The sequence below is a fragment of the Aulonocara sp. 'chitande type north' Nkhata Bay genome, linkage group LG3 (genome assembly GCF_057382095.1).
Source record: "Aulonocara sp. 'chitande type north' Nkhata Bay isolate Kocher_YH1m ecotype deep benthic linkage group LG3, A_spYH_male_GT1.1, whole genome shotgun sequence".
NCBI classification, from domain to species: domain Eukaryota; kingdom Metazoa; phylum Chordata; class Actinopteri; order Cichliformes; family Cichlidae; genus Aulonocara; species Aulonocara sp. 'chitande type north' Nkhata Bay.
The window spans coordinates 5,972,697-5,990,975 of NC_141346.1; the positions used below are offsets into that span (position 1 = coordinate 5,972,697).

Consider the following 18,279-nt stretch of genomic DNA (forward strand, 5'->3'; position numbering starts at 1 on the left):
TTAAGTTTGCAGATGACACCATGGTGATTGGCCTCATCAGTGACAACGATGAGGCCGCCTACAGGGAGGAGGTGGATCGTCTGGCTGAGTGGTGCGACACAAACAACCTGCTGCTTAACACCGAGAAGACCAAGGAGCTCATCGTGGACTACAGGAGGAATGCTGACCCACATCCACCCATCCACATTAAGGGGACGGCTGTGGAGCGTGTGAGCAGCTTCAAGTTCCTGGGAGTCCACATCTCCGAGGATCTCACCTGGACGACCAACTGCTCCAAGCTGGTCAAGAAGGCTCACCAGCGCCTCTTCTTCTTGAGGACCCTGAGGAAGAACCACCTGTCCTCAGACATCCTGGTGAACTTCTATCGTTGCACCATCGAGAGCATCCTGACCAACTGTATAACAGTCTGGTACGGGAACTGCTCTGCCTCGGACCGGAAGGCGTTGCAGAGGGTCGTGAAAACTGCCCAGCGCATCGCCGGAGCACCACTTCCTGCCATAAAAGACATCTACAGGAAGCGGTGTCTGAAAAGGGCTGGGAAAATCATCAATGACCCCAGTCACCCATCACATGGACTCTTCACCCTCCTGCCCTCTGGGAGGCACCACAGGAGCCTCCGGACTAAGACCACCAGGTACCGGAACAGCTTCTTCCCCACAGCTGTCAGACTCCTGAACTCTGCCTCCTAACATCTGACCCACGTTAAACTCATGGACTGAACATACACACACCCACAATGGACAACTGTACCCTCAAACACACAATAATAACATGGACTGAACCACCACTCACAACCACTAGCACTTTATATAGCCTCTGTAGAAACTATCTACACCCTCACTTATCTTAACTGCACTACTGTATAGCTCTGTGTAAATAATCATTCTGTACATTCAATAATCTTTAATCCTACAACTGTTTACAACTTGCATAGTTCCCATTTCTGTATAGCTGTATATCTCAGATTTCTGTAAAGTTATTTATTTCATATTCTGTATAGTTTTTCATATTTATATCCTGTACATAGCTTGTACTCACTACAGCCTGTACATACTTATAGTTATAGAATATTCACAACATACTTCATACCGTGTACATTATAACATACCATAATAGACCCATTTCTGTAATATACTTACATATCTATACTATTGCTAATATATATTGTAATATATCTATATCACTAAAGCACTTCTGGATGGATGCAAACTGCATTTTGTTGCCCTGTACCTGTGCATGTGCAATGACAATAAAGTTGAATTCTATTCTATTCTATTCTATAATGAACCTGGAGGTTTGTTTTTCTCCATCTGCGCTCAGCTTTCCTACACTCTCTTTTTTCATTTTTCACCAGTGTGGAGTTTCTCCATGGAGACTTTTTCCTTCCAGAGATAACCTTCACCTTAATGGGAGCAATAGTGTCCATTACATTTAACATGTTAGCATTGAAGCTATTGACGAGCTCATTGACTGACCCTCTGGACAGGTCAGGTGTTAATGGGAAGACCTGGTTAAAAATTGCACTACTGTGTTCAGTTATACACCGTTTTGTGATCACTGTTGTTGATATATTTATGTGGGCTGAGATTTTACTTTCAAAGAAAACACAGTAATGATCAGACAGGCCCACATCAGACACAGTAACCTTTGAAATGCTCAGGCCCTTGGAGATCAGTAGGTCAAGAGTGTGTCCTCTATTATGTGTGGCCTCTGTTACATGCTGAGTCAGCCCAAAGTTGCCCAGAGTGTTACTCAGGTCTTTAGTCCCTTTGTCCTGAGGGTTGTCCACATGGATGTTAAAATCCCCAACAATAATTACACAGTCAAAATCAACACAGATCACAGACAGCAGTTCACTGAGGTCATTAAAAAAGTCTTTGCAGTATTTGGGAGGCCTGTAAACATTAAGAAACACAACTTTGGATGGAGCCTTCAGCTGTATAGCCACATATTCAAAAGACTGAAAACTTCCAGGAGATAGCTGCTTACATTGAAATGATTCATTAAATAAGACAGCAACCCCTCCTCCTCTCCTGCTCACCCTGGCCTCACTGATAAAACTGTAGTTAGGAGGGGTCGTCTCAATGAGAACAGCTCCACTGTTACTTTGGTCCAACCAAGTTTCAGTTAAAAACATAAAATCAAGGCTGTGCTCAGTGATTAAATCATTAATTAAAAATGTTTTCCCAGCTAAAATCTAACGTTTAATAAAGCCAACTTAAGTGTTTTAGAGGCATTACTTGTCCCCTCGTGTTTGGGAGCAGTCTGTGGCACACAAGGTATGTTTACTATGTTTAAAGATCTTTTAGAGTGCAGCTCTCTGTGTTTTGACCAGGCCACATGTCTCCTTCTGTCACCTAAAAGTACAGAGATTTTAAAACCTTCTAGTAAACAGGGTCCCAGCTTCTCCTGGGAAAAGTCACCGCTGCCATAATCCTCATAGCCCGGACCCTCCACACATCACACATCAGACTGCGGAGACAGAGCATGAAGGTGGTAAGGAGGAACTAAGGGGGGCGAGGCTGGGCAATGTGACTTCGATTGGGACAAAAAGGGATTGGGCCGGGGGGTAGATCTGAGCCCAGCATTGACCCGCTCCATCATCTCCTCAGTGAATTTCAGGTGTGGGGAGGAGGGAGAAAGGGAGGGGGAGGAGGGTGATGGCCTGTCAGGGGTTTGGGGGACTGGGGAAGATCGTGGTCCCTGGTCCTGGTCGTTGGTGTTGTTGAGAGAGTTGGAGGCAAATAGGGACCCCTCTTCTTGCCTCAGATGTCTCTCCTTTCTGAGGCTCTTCCCGGGTGGGGGCAGATGGAGCTCCTCCTCAAGGTTTCTGCTGGGCTTTGTCTGTTCTTGGAGTACTGTTTGTTCCTCTTTATGAGATAACTCCTCGTTTATCTCAGCCTTGGCACCAAGCACAGATGGATGACGTATGGAATAAAACAAGTTGGAGGTGAACAGTTTCACCCCTGACTTGTTAAAATTAAATCCATTTGCTTTAAAGGGTTGAAGCTTGGTCAAGTTAATTAATGGTTTGAAGCTACGGGCAGCGCGATGTCTGGCCGATCAATGGAGCAAAGTTCAGCTATTGAAAGGTTGCCTACATGTTTACAGTATAATTTACTACATATTGCCTGTGTGCATTCAGCAGGCTGCACTGGAGTTTGCCTGGTAACAGATGATGTAGAGGGAGGTCATGCACTTAGATTAACGACACAGACACATAGCCTGTCTGAGTGAAAAGATTGCAAGTGTTGTTTAAGTCTGCACAAGTAGAATAACAGGATGTATCTGGAGGAACTGAAAGAGGAACTGTTCTGTTTTAGTGACGCGAGTTACTGGTCATCATAAGTATAAATATTACAACCACCTATTGTCAGGCGGGAGATGGAGCCTGATGTTTTGCAGAACCTATCTTCACCACATATATGTGTTTTAATAAAATAATTTGTGTTGACCCACTATGGACTTTCAGTCGTATGTCTCTTCCTCAAAATTCGAACTGCAACACAGTACTTGAGACACTGACATGGAGTCTAACTCAACGACCCTGCGCCGGAGGAAGCTCCGTCGCTCTGTTAAGTAGCTCCCCCGATGAGCCTGATCAGAAGCAGGTGTGTGGGAACCTAACTCAATGTTCCTCATATCAGTGGAGGAAAAAGAAATAATTGACATTGTACACATGTGTAAATATAAAACATCTACTGATTGTAATGATATTGACATGAAAATCGTCAAGAAGGTCATTGAAGGAATTGTAGGAATTGTAGGACCTCTAACATATATTTGCAACTTATCATTTCAGACGGGAAAAGTGCCAAACAAAATGAAAATAGCTAAAGTTGTGCCGCTGTATAAAACCGGGGATAGACACCACTTCACAAATTATAGGCCTGTTTCTTTACTACCACAATTCTCCAAAATCCTAGAAAACCTGTTTAATAAACGATTAGACAAATTCTTAGATAAATATAAATTACTCTCTGACAGTCAATATGGATTCAGATCAAAAAGATCAACATCTCTGGCATTAATCGAATCAATTGAGGAGATTACGAATGCTATAGATCAGAAACAGTATGCAGCTGGAGTATTTCTGGATTTCAAGAAAGCATTCGACACAATCAATCATGACATATTAATTAATAAACTGGAACGGTACGGGATCAGGGGGTTGTACTGCAATGGGTGAAAAATTATTTAAGTGACAGGAAACAATTTGTGAAGCTGGGTGTCAGTTCCTCATCATGCTTGGACATTGCTTGTGGTGTACCACAAGGTTCTGTACTGGGTCCAAAATTATTTATTATTTATATAAATTATATTTGTAAGGCATCTGATATATTAAAATTAGTATTATTTGCAGATGACACAAATATTTTTTGTTCTGGGGGGAATCTAAAGGAGCTGCTGGATACAATTACTTCAGAAATGTGCAAAATTAAAAAATGGTTTAACAGGAACAAACTATCGCTAAATCTAAGTAAAACTAAAATTATCTTATTTGAGAATTCCATTAGAAATGCACAAGTGCAGATTCATGTAGATGGTGTGGAAATTGAAAGAGTACTTGAACATAAGTTCAAGTTGGGGCGATTGTGGCTCAAGAGTTGGGAGTTCGCCTTGTAATTGGAAGGTTGCCAGTTCGAGCCCTGGCTTGGACAGTCTCGGTCGTTGTGTCCTTGGGCAAGACACTTCACCCGTTGCCTACTGGTGGTGGTCAGAGGGCCCGGTGGCGCCAGTGTCCGGCAGCCTCGCCTCTGTCAGTGCGCCCCAGGGCAGCTGTGGCTACAATGTAGCTGCCATCACCAGTGTGTGAATGTGTGTGTGAATGGGTGGATGACTGGATATGTAAAGCGCTTTGGGGTCCTTAGGGACTAGTAAAGCACTATATAAATACAGGCCATTTACCATTTTACCATAAGTTTCTTGGTGTGATTATAGATGATAAATTAAACTGGAAGTCTCATATAAATCATATACATAACAAAATTTCAAGAAGTGTCTCAATCTTGAGTAAAGTAAAACACATTCTGGACCACAAATCACTCCACATTCTCTATTGTTCCCTGATTGCACTGTATTTGAATTACTGTGCAGAGGTTTGGGGCAATACTTACAAATGTTCGCTATCATCAATCTTTATATTACAAAAAATAAGGATTATAAGGATAATCCATAAAACTGGTTACAGAGATCATACAAATCCACTATTCTTAAAATCAAAAATTCTAAAATTCACAGATCTGGTTCATTTTCTCACAGCACAAATTATATATAAAGCAATAAATAACCTGCTTCCTGACAATATTCTAAAAATGTTTTCTAAAAGGGAACGGGGATACAATTTGAGGGGGGAATTAAATTTAAAACATCCTCGTATCCGCACAACATTAAAAAGTTTGGGGTTTTTTTGCATCTCTGTGTGTGGAGTGAAGCTGTGGAACAGACTAAGTAAAGATATGAAGCAATGTCCAAGCATGGCGCAGTTTAAAAAGCGGTTTTAAGGTTATGGTTTTTACAGGGTACAGGGAAAAGGTAGAGATTTGATAGGGTGTTCTTGTTTACTCCTCCTTGAATCGCTGCCTTATCGTGGTGGAGGGGTTTGTGTGTCCCAGGGATCCCAGGGGCTATGTTGTCTGGGGGCTTTTGCCCCCTGGTAGGGTCTCCCATGGCAAATTGGCCCTGGGTGAGGGACCAAACAAAGAGCGATTCAGAAGACCCTTATGAAAAGAACATCGAGGGAACAGTTTACCCTGCCTGGGATAGGGTTACCGGGGCCCCGCCCTGGAGCCAGGCCCGGGGAGGGTGCCCGAGGGCGAGTGTCTGGTGGCCGGGCCTTAGTCCATGGGGCCCGGCCGGGCACAGCCAAAAGAGGAGACATGGGCCCATCCTCCCGCAGGCCCACCACCCGCAGGAGGCGCCATAGGGGTCGGGTGCATTGTGTGCCGGGTGGCGGCCAGGAGCGGAAGCCCTGGGGGACTGACCCCCGGCTGCCAAGACTGGCAATAGGGACATGGAATGTCACCTCTCTGGTGCGGAACAAGCTGGACTTAGTGCGTGAGGTTGAGAGGTACCGGCTAGATATAGTCGGCCATCCGGGAGGGGCTCAGAGTAGAGCAGCTGCTGCTCCACATCGAAAGGAGCCAGCTGAGGTGGTTCGGGCATCTGACAAGGATGCCCCTTGGGCGCCTCCTGGGTGAGGTGTTCCAGGCATGTCCCACCGGGAGGAGGCCCCGGGGCAGACCCAGGACACGCTGGAGAGATTATATCTCTCGGCTGGCCTGGGAACGCCTTGGTGTTCCCCCGGATAAGCTGGAGGAGGTGGCTGGGGAGAGGGAGGTCTGGGCCTCTTTGCTTAGGCTGCTGCCCCCGCGACCCGGCCTCAGATAAAGCGGATGAAAATGGATGGATGGATGTTCTTGTCTAACATTTTCATGTGTGTGCGGGTGCAAGGGTATGTTGGTATGGGTATATATATATATATATATATATATATATATATATATATATATATATATATAACCAGCTACCAGCAAAAAACCAGATACTGGTAGACAGAACAGTCAGCCGAGACTGCAAGACCAGACTGACCAACCTTGAGCACTGCCTGGATTGATTACAAGAAGGCCTATGACTCAATGCCCCACAGCTGGATACTGGAATGCCTAGAATTGTACAAGATCAATGGGACCCTAAGAGCCTTCATCAGGAACTCAATGGGGATGTGGCGTACAACACTAGAGGCCAACTCCAAGCCCATAGCACAAGTCACCATCAAGTGCGGGATCTACCAAGGAGATGCTCTGTCCCCACTGCTGTTCTGCATAGGCCTGAACCCCCTCAGTGAGATCATTGACAAGACTGGCTACGGATACCGACTACGGAACGGAGCAGTTGTCAGCCATCTCCTGTACATGGATGACATCAAGCTGTATGCCAAGAGTGAACGAGACATCGATTCACTGATCCACACTACCAGGCTATACAGCAATGACATTGGAATGTCGTTCGGACTGGAGAAGTGTAGTCGGATGGTAACAAAGAGAGGGAAGGTAGTCAGAACTGAGGGGATTGAACTACCAGAAGGCAACATTGCAGACATAGGGGACAGTTACAAGTACCTGGGGATCCCGCAGGCAAATGGGAACCATGAAGAGGCAGCTAGAAAGGCTGCAACCACCAAGTACTTGCAGAGGGTCAGGCAAGTCCTGAGGAGTCAGCTGAATGGTAAGAACAAGATCCGGGCCATCAACACGTACGCCCTGCCCGTGATCAGGTACCCTGCTGGGGTAATAGGCTGGCCAAAGGAGGAGATAGAAGCCACAGACATAAAGACAAGAAAGCTCCTTACCATGCATGGAGGGTTTCACCCCAAGTCCAGCACCCTGAGGCTGTACGCTAAGCGGAAGGAAGGGGGCCAGGGACTGGTGAGTGTCAGCACCACAGTCCAGGATGAGGCAACAAACATCCAAGAATACATTGGGAAGATGGCCCCAATTGACCGAGTGCTCAGTGAATACCTCAGGCAGCAGAAACCCAAGAAAGAGGAGGGAGACGAGGAACCATCATGGAAGGACAGGGCCCTGCACAGTATGTACCACCGGCAGATAGAGGAGGTGGCTGATATCCAGAAATCCTACCAGTGGCTGGACAAAGCTGGACTGAAAGACAGCACAGAGGCATGGCAGCACAAGAACAAGCTCTGAGTACAAGATCCATAGAGGCTGGGGTCTATCACACCAGGCAAGACCCCAGGTGCAGGCTGTGTAAAGATGCCCCAGAGACAATCCAGCACATAACAGCAGGGTGCAAGATGCTAGCAGGCAAGGCATACATGGAACGCCATAACCAAGTGGCCGGCATAGTGTACAGGAACATCTGTGCCGAGTATAACCTGGAAGTCCCGAGGTCAAAATGGGAGATGCCCCCAAGGGTGGTGGAGAATGACCGAGCTAAGATCCTGTGGGACTTCCAGATACAGACGGACAAAATGGTGGTGGCTAACCAACCCGACATAGTGGTGGTAGACAAACAGAAGAAGACGGCCGTAGTGATCGATGTAGCGGTTCCGAATGACAGCAATATCAGGAAGAAGGAACACGAGAAGCTGGAGAAATACCAAGGGCTCAGAGAAGAGCTCGAGAGGATGTGGAGGGTGAAAGTAACGGTGGTCCCCGTGGTAATCGGAGCACTAGGTGCGGTGACTCCTAAGCTAGGCGAGTGGCTCCAGCAGATCCCGGGAATAACATCGGAGATCTCTGTCCAGAAGAGCGCAGTCCTGGGAACAGCTAAGATACTGCGCAGGACCCTCAAGCTCACAGGCCTCTGGTAGAGGACCCGAGCTTGAAGGATAAACCACCCACAGGGGCGTGCTGGGTGTTTATATATATATATATATATTTGTTAGGGGTGCATATGTATCGAACAATACAAAATTTGTAATTTATTTTATCAACTTTCCTTCTGACGATGCTGTCTGTGTTGAGCGCTCAGTGAATCTGCGTTCGACTACTCCGCCTAGGCTGCACTGTCGAGCGCAGATCCACTGAGCGCTCAACACAGACAGCATAGTCAGAAGGAAGAGCGCAGGGCAAGCTAGCGAGACAGAAGTTAAGCTCTCCTTGTAACATGGACCTCCCCCACCCTCATTCAGATCTGGCGTTTGGAATTATTTTGGTTTTCATGTGACGTATGACCCTGAAGGTAAGCGTGTCATGGACTAAAGTAAAACAGTATGTTGGATGTGCCATGAAATGCTCAATTACATGGGTGGGAGCTAGTGTGTTAGCGCAGTTAGCTCGTTAACATGTTGGCCGTCTAGCCCCATGCACGGGGCGATCGGCGGTAGCTCGTCAACGGAGATTTGCCGTGTTGTGGCGTTAAGGTCATTTCAACAAGATTAACCTGAAAGCACTAGTGGGAACACAACGAATATGACTGCACATTTACGCCGACATCATCCTAGTGCAAAGACAAAGATGAGTGATTCCTCAATCAGATACAGGGCTCGCAATATCGCTAGCCCAACGTCCCAGGGCTAGCGATTTTTTCAGTCGGGGTACCAAAATCTATCTCTGTCACGGACCCAGCTCTGGAGGACTCGGGGTCCGTGAGCAGTTTTGACTGGTGATGTTGTTGTTGTTGTTGTTATTATTAATATTATTATTATTTTGGTGATGTGTGTGTTTTTCTGCACTGTGCTGTGTTAGTCTTTGTCCCACTCATATGTATAGGCAGGGTATGGGTGTGTATATCTGCGGGTGTGGCTGGAGGATGGAGCTCAGCCACCTGCAGGCCTGAGGGGTGTGGCCCTGCGGAAGGACTGGCCACACCTGAAGTTCATGCCACACCTGTTGGTGATCAGGGCTCGTCGGGGGAGCTACTTAGGAGAGAGTTGGAGCTCCCACCGGCGCGGGATCATTAAGCTAAGACTCAGTCAGTCAGTGTGTAGCATTAGGAAGTGCGGATCGTGTGTGTGCGCGCGGGTTCAGTGTTTAACGGCTGCTTCTGTATTGTCCTGCAGGTGAAACGAGGGACCATAAGGGCAGCACACACAGGGTGTGCAGAAACACAACAGCGGGGAGCACGAGCACAGACGTCGGAGTTCGATGCACACGGGGTTCGAGGGAGCAACGGGGAGTTATTGTGTTTACAGCTTTCCACTGTAAATAAAGATGATGTCATCAATGTTCATTAATATAATTGTAGTTAATATTTGACCTAAATATGTGGGTCTTATGATTTGAACATGTAGGTTAGATTTATATGCTTATCACAGAGATTCCATCATATAAAACACTCGAGTGAAGGTATAGTGTATATGAGTATAAATGACTACATAGTATATATGTGAGTATATGTCCAGTGTATACAGGTATGTCATAAAAAAATCCACAACATTGCTTTATTTTTTTTATTATTATGTTAGAACAAAAAAGAAACATGAAGCAGTGCATTGTCTTCTCTGGAAACTAGTTGATTTCAGTTTCATTCGTTCCCACTCCAGTAACAGCACAAGAAAACAACCTTCATCAATAACCTGGTTGATTCATAATGCAACATTCAAGATTTTGCACTTAGTGAGTATGCAGGAATTTCCTAACAAATGTGACATTATTAGACAGGTTGATAGTTTCATATTTAAAAATTGAAATATTCACATCACCAATTAATAACTATTGAGGGTAAATTGTCCTAATCTATGTAGGTTGCTGATAAATTCAGTAAAACCAGTGTAACTTTCATAAGCTGATGTGTAATGCTGGCAAATATGATAGTAATGATAGCAAATACCAACTTTCATTGTATAACACAAACCATTGTGACAACCTTTATAACAGATATCAAGAGCCCCAAAAGCATCTCAATAAATTCAGTGTCTTTCTCTACCTGCTCTCTTGCAGAGGTGGCAGTGACATTTAGATTTTTTATCATACATTTTTTCACTTCTTTTCTTATGGCTCTCTCAGCCTCTTGCAACATTTCATTGGTGTAGTAGCTTCTTCCATTTCTCTGAACCATGGTGTTGATCTTCTCCAGCAGCTCTCTGACCTGAGACGGATCACTGCTTCTGTTGTTAAAAACATGATAACCTCCATGACACTGATGGATGAAGTCACTGAGAGCTTTATTTTCACTAATGAATTTTTCAACAGTGTGGCCATCAGCCTGCATGTCATCTCCACGGGTGAACAAGGCTATGGTGTAACCTGCTGCTTTTTCTCCAAAAATCTGCTGAATCATTTTCACTGTTTCTTGTTCTTCACTTGTAAATCTGCCAGCTTGAATCACAACCAGGAACACATGAGGACCAGGAGAAGCAAAGGAAATGCATTTGATGATCTCTCTTTTCACTTTTTCTTGATCTTTAGTGTCAAACAGACCTGGAGTATCAACTACAGCCAGAGCTTGACCCTCAAACTCTCCTGTTTCCTTCTGACACTCTGATGTCACTGAGCCAGCAGATGATGTAGATTTAAAAGCCTTTCTTCCTAAAATGGTGTTTCCTGTTGCACTCTTCCCAACTCCAGTTTTCCCAATGAGCACCATTCTCACACACTGATCTCCTTTGTCTGTTGGGCAATAAGACATATCATTTAGATTGTTAACAATATTATAAAATAAGAAACACATCTGAAACATTTACCATGTAGATATATTAATTATTTGACCGTGAAACTAACACACAACCAACATGATGGTTGTGGAGAAATACCACATTTATGCATCACACACCCGATAAACCTAAGATTTCAAGGATGAGGGAATGGAATGTTTAGGGTTTAAAATCTCTTTTGCGAGAATGTTCTGGGCTCAGATTTTGCAGCATAATCAGAAGAACCCTCTCCCAGTCCAAATCCTACAGCTGACTTGAAATATTTTTGAATGAATATGAATGGCTGGATCAAGCTCACTACTGTCTGAGAGCTGAGTGTTATCACAGAGCTCAAACCTATAGATGGAAGTCCTTTCCTTCATCACTTTGAAACTTTATAAAATATGAAAAGAATCTTTCATCTTTAATTTGCTGTATTTGAAGATCATCTACTCACTGAACGATTCACAGGAAAAGCTTTTGACAGACATTTGCACAGCACTGTCGAACATTTATGGAGCACCTTCTTCATCAGATGGAACAAAGTACATCTGATGTATATATTAAATGTAGAGTCAAAATATTAGAAATGTATTTTATTTTTTTATAAAAATGTCATGAAAAAAAGTAAAATCAACCGTTTAGAAATTTGGCTCTTGAGCCACCTGTTTAAATTCTGTTTTTGTTTTAACTTTATCCAATATTAAAATGAAACTAATTAGAAACACATTCAAGTTATAGATGTACTTACCACTGGCCATGTTTGTCTATATCAAGTACTTTTTCTGTCTCTCTCTATGTTCTTCTGTTGAATGCCTTCTTTCCCTCTCAGCTCTGATTATAACCTTGCTGTAACTCCTCCTTCTAAGCACATGTATCCTCATGTTAGGCTATTATGGGAAGTCAGGTATGCATATATCAGAGTCTACCAATGTATGCTGGCTGTTTTATTGGATGCATTACAGAGGAGGAGCTAATTTCTAATCTGTCTGTGATATCACTTCTGTGAATCTGGAGCGTACGTAAACAGAATTAAAATGTAGGACCCAAATTAAAACTGAGCATGTGAAAAGCTGAAAAAAAATGTTCAGGAATATTAAAAAATGTAAAACATACTTGTAATGCGTTACAAGTAATGTATTACTGTAATCGAATTACTTTTTTTTACAAGTAATGAGTAAAGTAAGGGATTACTATTGCAACAAAGGTAATTAGATTACTATTTCCTTCCCATAAGCACGCTGTGTTACTGAGTTACTAAACGGTGACTTTGTTTGTGAGAGTGTCTCATGACAATGATGTATGAGCGTGCAACGTCCGTGGCAGCAACAGATGTGTGTAGATCAACAATGGATAACATGGAGTGTGGGGGAGAGTATGACCATGCAGTGTACACTCTTGGAAGTAGGGGAGACCGGGGATAGTTGTAACATTTTTGACATTTCTGTCTGTAAATTGGAGCTCGTTTAAGGTAGTGGATTCAAAATGTAATGCAAAGTATTTACATGTCTCTGCTATTAAATAGTGCAGCTATTTTCTCTGCAGCACAATTACCCATTGCATGGTGTGGTCTCAAACACGAAGAGTGAAATGTTACAATTAACCCCATAGTCTGGGTTAGTTGTAACATATCCTGGGGTAAAATGTAACACAATGAAATAAGGGTACTAACAAAATATTAACATGTAATCTTTGTTTATTCAATACATGAATGCACTTACATCCATTTATGTAGCTATGTGTGTGTGAGACAGAATGCAGAAATCTAGCTTTTGAACATATTCCAACCCCCCAAAAAAGACAAATTATGGAATTTTCTGCAACTGAATATTTCATTAATTTTGGTTGGTCTTCCTTGAGTTTGGCCTCATTGGCTCAGTGGGCATTATAACCTACAACTCTTGCACCAATTTTGAACATAACAATGAAGCTGAAAAAATGTAGTTGTTCACCAGCATCGCAATTCCATTACTTTTTATCATGGCTTACCTTGGTGTGGTTTGCAAAGTGCTTCAGAAAGATGAGGAAATCTGTTTCTTGCACCCATCCTGATTTATTTCCACTACCAGTACTTCCTACTGGTCCATCTCTGACACAGTGGTCTGCATAATGTATGTGTGGGAACACAAACAGTGGAGGAATTGTGTTGCCAATGGCATTAACCACATATACAAATGCGACCAGTGAACCTCTCTCTGCTGATGTCGTTGCCCCAACTTGTTTAATATAAGTTAAAGTAATAGTGTGGTAAGTTGTAACATCTGCATTATTGTTACAACTGACCCAGACTGTTGCTGTTACAACTGACCCAGACTCCTATAGCCATGAACTAGCTAACATTACAGCCAACGGCTAAAACATTAGCACTAAAGACCTACACAGAATATATCCCCATAGACATACAAATAACATAATTTAAGTTTGATGAGTTTAACTGCAAAGCAGATAATGCTATTAAACACTGAAATAAAGTAGAAAAACTTACTTTTTGGCATACAAATTACTTTTTTTCATGTTAAATTGTCTGTGTTTGACGAAATGTGCTGATTTTTCACATGTGATAGCAGAACTGAGTTGGGCATGCACAGGATGAGTCACATCATTTGAAACTTAGCCCTGATTGGAGAAATTGGAAGTGTTACAACTGACCCACGTTACAACTATCCCCGGTCTCCCCTACTCACATTACTTTGAGTTTTATCCTGTAAAAAGTAACAAAAACATTACTGTCTGCTGTACACTCTGTGTGGGAAGAAAACTTCTTTCTACATTGAAAAATTAAACTTCAAATCTGAGCGAGCTCCGAGCACACTGCTACAGCAATGTGAAATTCACAGAGAAACACCCGGATCTCCCGGGTGCTGAGCAGAATGATGCAATTTTAATGAACTTAATGTAACAAACTTCAATTCACTTCAGATCTGAGTCCCATTCATTGCTCCATTTGGATCATGTGTGCTACAAGGATACCTGTGGATCCAAACAGTCCCAGCAGTGTGTCCCTTGGCATAACAGAGACGTGAGATTCCCTCGCTGCAGATTTCTCCACTAAATTGTCACCAACTTTGTAGGTGACTGGATGGTGGTGGAGAGGCAGTAAAATGTCACAACCTATTTCAGAGGCGTATGTGTTCAGCCTGATAATCTTTTGATATAACTAATATTCAATCTTTTTATTAAAAAACATGAAGTTCAGTGTTCTTTTACTGACACGACTGCCCAGTTAGAAGAAAAACCAATGGGTCCATCTATTTGATGCTATTGGACAGGAAGCGATCAAAACTGCTGTTAGAATAGACGAAATAAAGACATAAAGCCAAACTAACCTAAATCTCTCTCTCTCTCTGTGTGTGTCTGAGTGAATGGCGGCATGAATTGAGCGGTGGACGGAGTGTCGGAGGGAGTGGTTTTCTGTTTTCGAGTTCATTTCTATCCTTACTATTAAGCGTAACTTTTTTTTCAACACACAGGTGGTTTTGTTTGTTTGTTTTCTGCAAGCTTGGTTTGGCCCGTTGTTGAGTTGGCACAGAGTTTGAGAGGCTGACATGCCATCATGCTGTCAAACTCATACAGACTGTGAACTGTTTGGTGGAGGAGGCTGGTTTAGGTCATATGAATGGTGCGATTGTTATCTTTCTTGATAAAATATCTAAAGTTCATGATTTGGTGGAAAGAGGTGTCATTATTCATAACATTTTCACGCCCATTTTCTTATGTTAGTGTTAAGAAATATATTCTAAAACACTTCTTCAGCAGAGACTCAGAGAAGAGAAACACACAGAACTTCTTGCTAGCAACGGCAGCCTTCAGAACTGAGACTCGCGCATGAGAGACTGCCCCGGTCTTTATTTATACTTCAGTGTGTGTGTGTGTGTGTGTGTGTGTGTGTGTGTGTGTGTGTGTGTGTGTGTGTGTGTGTGTGTGGGGTCAGAGTGTGACCCCATAAATGACTTCTCTACACCTGCTGGTCTCGAAGTCCAGCAGTTCATCAAACCAAAAGGCACTTAGACTAAGACAGATATAGCTACGTTTATCCTACCGTAAAACATAACTGCAACCAGAGTCCAGTTGCGATGAATCTCCTGGTCCTTTTTCTTGGTCCTTGTGGTTTGTGTAGAGCGTGAGAGGCGAGGAAACACATCTGTTGTTTTAAATTTTCTGTCTTTCTCAGGCAACCATTGTTTTTTAGTTTCATTTGGATTGAACTCATTAATCAATTTGACTTTTAGACATTTCACAGATTCTTTTCTTGCTCACACACATGAGAAAACAGAGAAAGGAAAAAACAACAAAGGTCATCTGTATTTCACCTCATGATTCAAAAACCACAAACACTGCATTAAGTTATGACTCATAATCAGTTTCTCCACCAAAAATAAATCATTGTATCACAAGATTTATGGTAACTAGAAAAATATTATGCAACAAATGAAAAAATTAGTCTAGTTCATTGAACAACATCCTTCAAGTTGATGAACAACACTTGCCCACTTCTTCTCAGTTCCTAGGGACACAAAATCATTTCTTCAAACTTTCTTGTTTCATTTCCATTACAGTTGCCATCCTCCTCTGACCTCCTCTCTAAATAACACAGATATGATCCCATAAAGAAGAAAAGAATGTTTCTGTGACTCAAAAACAAATAGAAAGCATTTATTTGGACACAATAAGACAAGGTATGACCTCTCCCATACTCCTAGGATGTGGGGGTGAACGCCAGAACACCCTGGAATGTTACAGACCTCCTAGGATGAGACATTCTTTCAATATGCCACCAACTATATACTTCTAAACCAGTGGTTCTTAACCTGGGTTCGATCGAACCCTAGGGGTTTGGTGAATCGGTCTCAGGGGTTCAGCAGAGCCTCCGCCGTGACATGCACAGTTCATTTTGTGCACCAGTAAAAAACATATGTATGTCTTGAATTTGAAAAAAATCATATTTTATTTTTCACTAAAGAGGGGTTCAGTGAATGTGCATATAAAACTGTTGGGGTTCGGTACCTCCAACAAGGTTAAGAACCACTGCTCTAGAGTACTTCAGTATACACACACACACAGAGGATTTGTAAAACATGAATAACACCTACATGTTCAATTCAATGTACACATAATGTAGGACTACAAATACTGGGATATACTGTACTGTTGCCATCAAGGAGTTGGCATCAGGTGGGTACTTGTGTGGAACCCAAGTTTCCTAGAATGCATTTCAAATGAAGTTCAAAAGCATCAATGGTGGAGGTGATCAAATAAAACTGTAAAGATTTTAAATAATCCTGTTTCTGTGTCACTAAAGTTTTAAGATGCAATTATGTGAACATGTAGATGTGTAAACTTCAAATATCTGATTGGTTTATACTGATGGCACAAATTTGCAAAAAGGCTGTGATGAATTCAGAGACCTGGTCTTGTCCGTGGGGAAATTCTGGTAAGAGAGAGGACTAAGAGACAGGTGAGACGCCAAGAGAGACAGAAAAGGAGTGAGAGTTTTCCCCTTGCTTTTACCCTGTGGATTTTCCTGGAGACCTGATCCCTGCACCCTTGTATATAGCGCTTCTCCACTGTCGCACATTTCACCTGGTGTTTGTGAATAGACCCCCTGTTCTTCCTTTGGGCGAAAGAGTTCTGGGTTTGAGTCCTCCAGTTACCGTAACAGGCTGCTGTCACATTAAACACTTCACACCATCAAAGAGTCTGACGCTGCGACTTACAGCACAAAGGACAGCTGCCGCACCCTGATATGACTTTAATTTGATCAATCATTAATGTTTGGAGGCTTTCTGCTCCCACCCTGAACAAACCTGAGAACAAATAATATGATACAACACCCATACTGTACACAGCAATCTACAAATAATTTTAAACCTGCTACACCCTGATATGCCTTTATATTAATCATTGACCCTCAAAGCTGTGAACAAAATGCTAAACCTTTCCTGAAACATTTCGCTGACTCCTCATGAGTGTTTAGAGCCGAGCCCCAATTCTTCTCAGCAGTTCACACACAGCACTGACTTTGTAACTAATTAAAGTGAAATGTCAGTGAAAATGTGGCTATCAGTGTCTTAGTTTAATGACTAAATGTTTCAATGTGCTACTGAAAAAAATAAACTAAAAAAAAAACAAAAAGCAGTGCTTGGTATTAAACAGCTGGCATCGTGATCTGGTGATACGCAATGTTTTTTGTGTTATTTTACACATTCTACCAGTGTGCTTTGCCAGTATTTGCTGACATCATAAAACTCTCATAAGACTCGACACAAGAAATAATCCTGAATTGCTTTATTTAAGTATCAGAACATGAGACAAAGCTCAACCAGCAGCACTAAGACCTGATCCTGAACCCTGAAGCTCTATGACTCATTTCATCACTACCCGGAAACAATATCCTACATCTGTGAGCCAGCGTGAGAAAATCCAGCCAACGACACAAACTTAGATTCAAGGCTGTGCACAAAAACAGCCACACAAAGACATGTTTAAGGACCTGCTGACTTTCCGTGCCCACCCTCAAGGCCCTATATGTATGTGTTATGAGAGTGTGAGTAATGTGGATGTCTAATTTGTGGAATAAAATTGAGGCACAGGTGGCCAGAAGGGGAGGGGGGGGGATGCCTCCCCTGCACCCTGGTGACACACCCGCACCCCAAGGCCCTACTTGTGTGGGTGGGTATGTTGGAGCGGGAAGAGGTGAGGCAGCCGGGGATGGGGAGGAAAAGAAGGGAGGAGCAAGATGCCCCTCCCTGGGGCCAGCTCCCCCGCTGACCCCAGTAGGCACCCACGTCCTTCGGCACCCACCAAGGCAAGGGAGCCCAGGCCCATCCAGATTGGGGCCTACGGCATCAGGTATGCCCAGCCCCACAGGACCCGGGGCAGCCCACCCGACCCCACCGCAGAGGAAACTGTACCCACCCCAACATTCAATCGTCTCCCAGACTGCACAAGACAGTAGACACCCAGGTTAAGTTTATTGTACACCTCTCCTATGACTCTCCCCCACCTGCAGAGTTGACTCCTGCAAGGATGGAACAAACTCCCTGTCAGCTGAAGAGCCCCCTAGTTAGGCCGATGCGCCAGATCCAAGCTTCTTACGAAAATACACTGCTGCTTGTTGTCTCCACTGATAGACTCACAGTTTGTTGGTTGTTCATGACAGGCGACGAAAGGGGAAAGAATCTTTA

General features: G+C 43.3%; 1 protein-coding gene and 1 pseudogene across 2 annotated transcripts; both read right to left on the minus strand.

Moving 5' to 3' along the window:
• Positions 1 to 18,279, minus strand: part of LOC147333656 (uncharacterized) — a 166,827-nt pseudogene that overhangs the window by 41,062 nt on the left and 107,486 nt on the right.
• Positions 9,917 to 12,004, minus strand: LOC147333658 (GTPase IMAP family member 9-like). Of its 2 annotated transcripts, none has more exons than XM_086269257.1 (2): positions 11,847 to 12,004; positions 9,917 to 11,072 (listed from the first exon to the last, which is right to left on the minus strand). In XM_086269257.1, the coding sequence occupies exons 1-2, from the start codon at positions 11,854 to 11,856 to the stop codon at positions 10,300 to 10,302; spliced, it is 783 nt and encodes a 260-aa protein (XP_086125383.1). In that variant the 5' UTR covers positions 11,857 to 12,004; the 3' UTR covers positions 9,917 to 10,299. The 2 variants fall into 2 exon arrangements, with proteins under 2 accessions (XP_086125383.1, XP_086125377.1); XM_086269251.1 differs by lacking the exon at positions 11,847 to 12,004 and adding an exon at positions 11,553 to 11,833.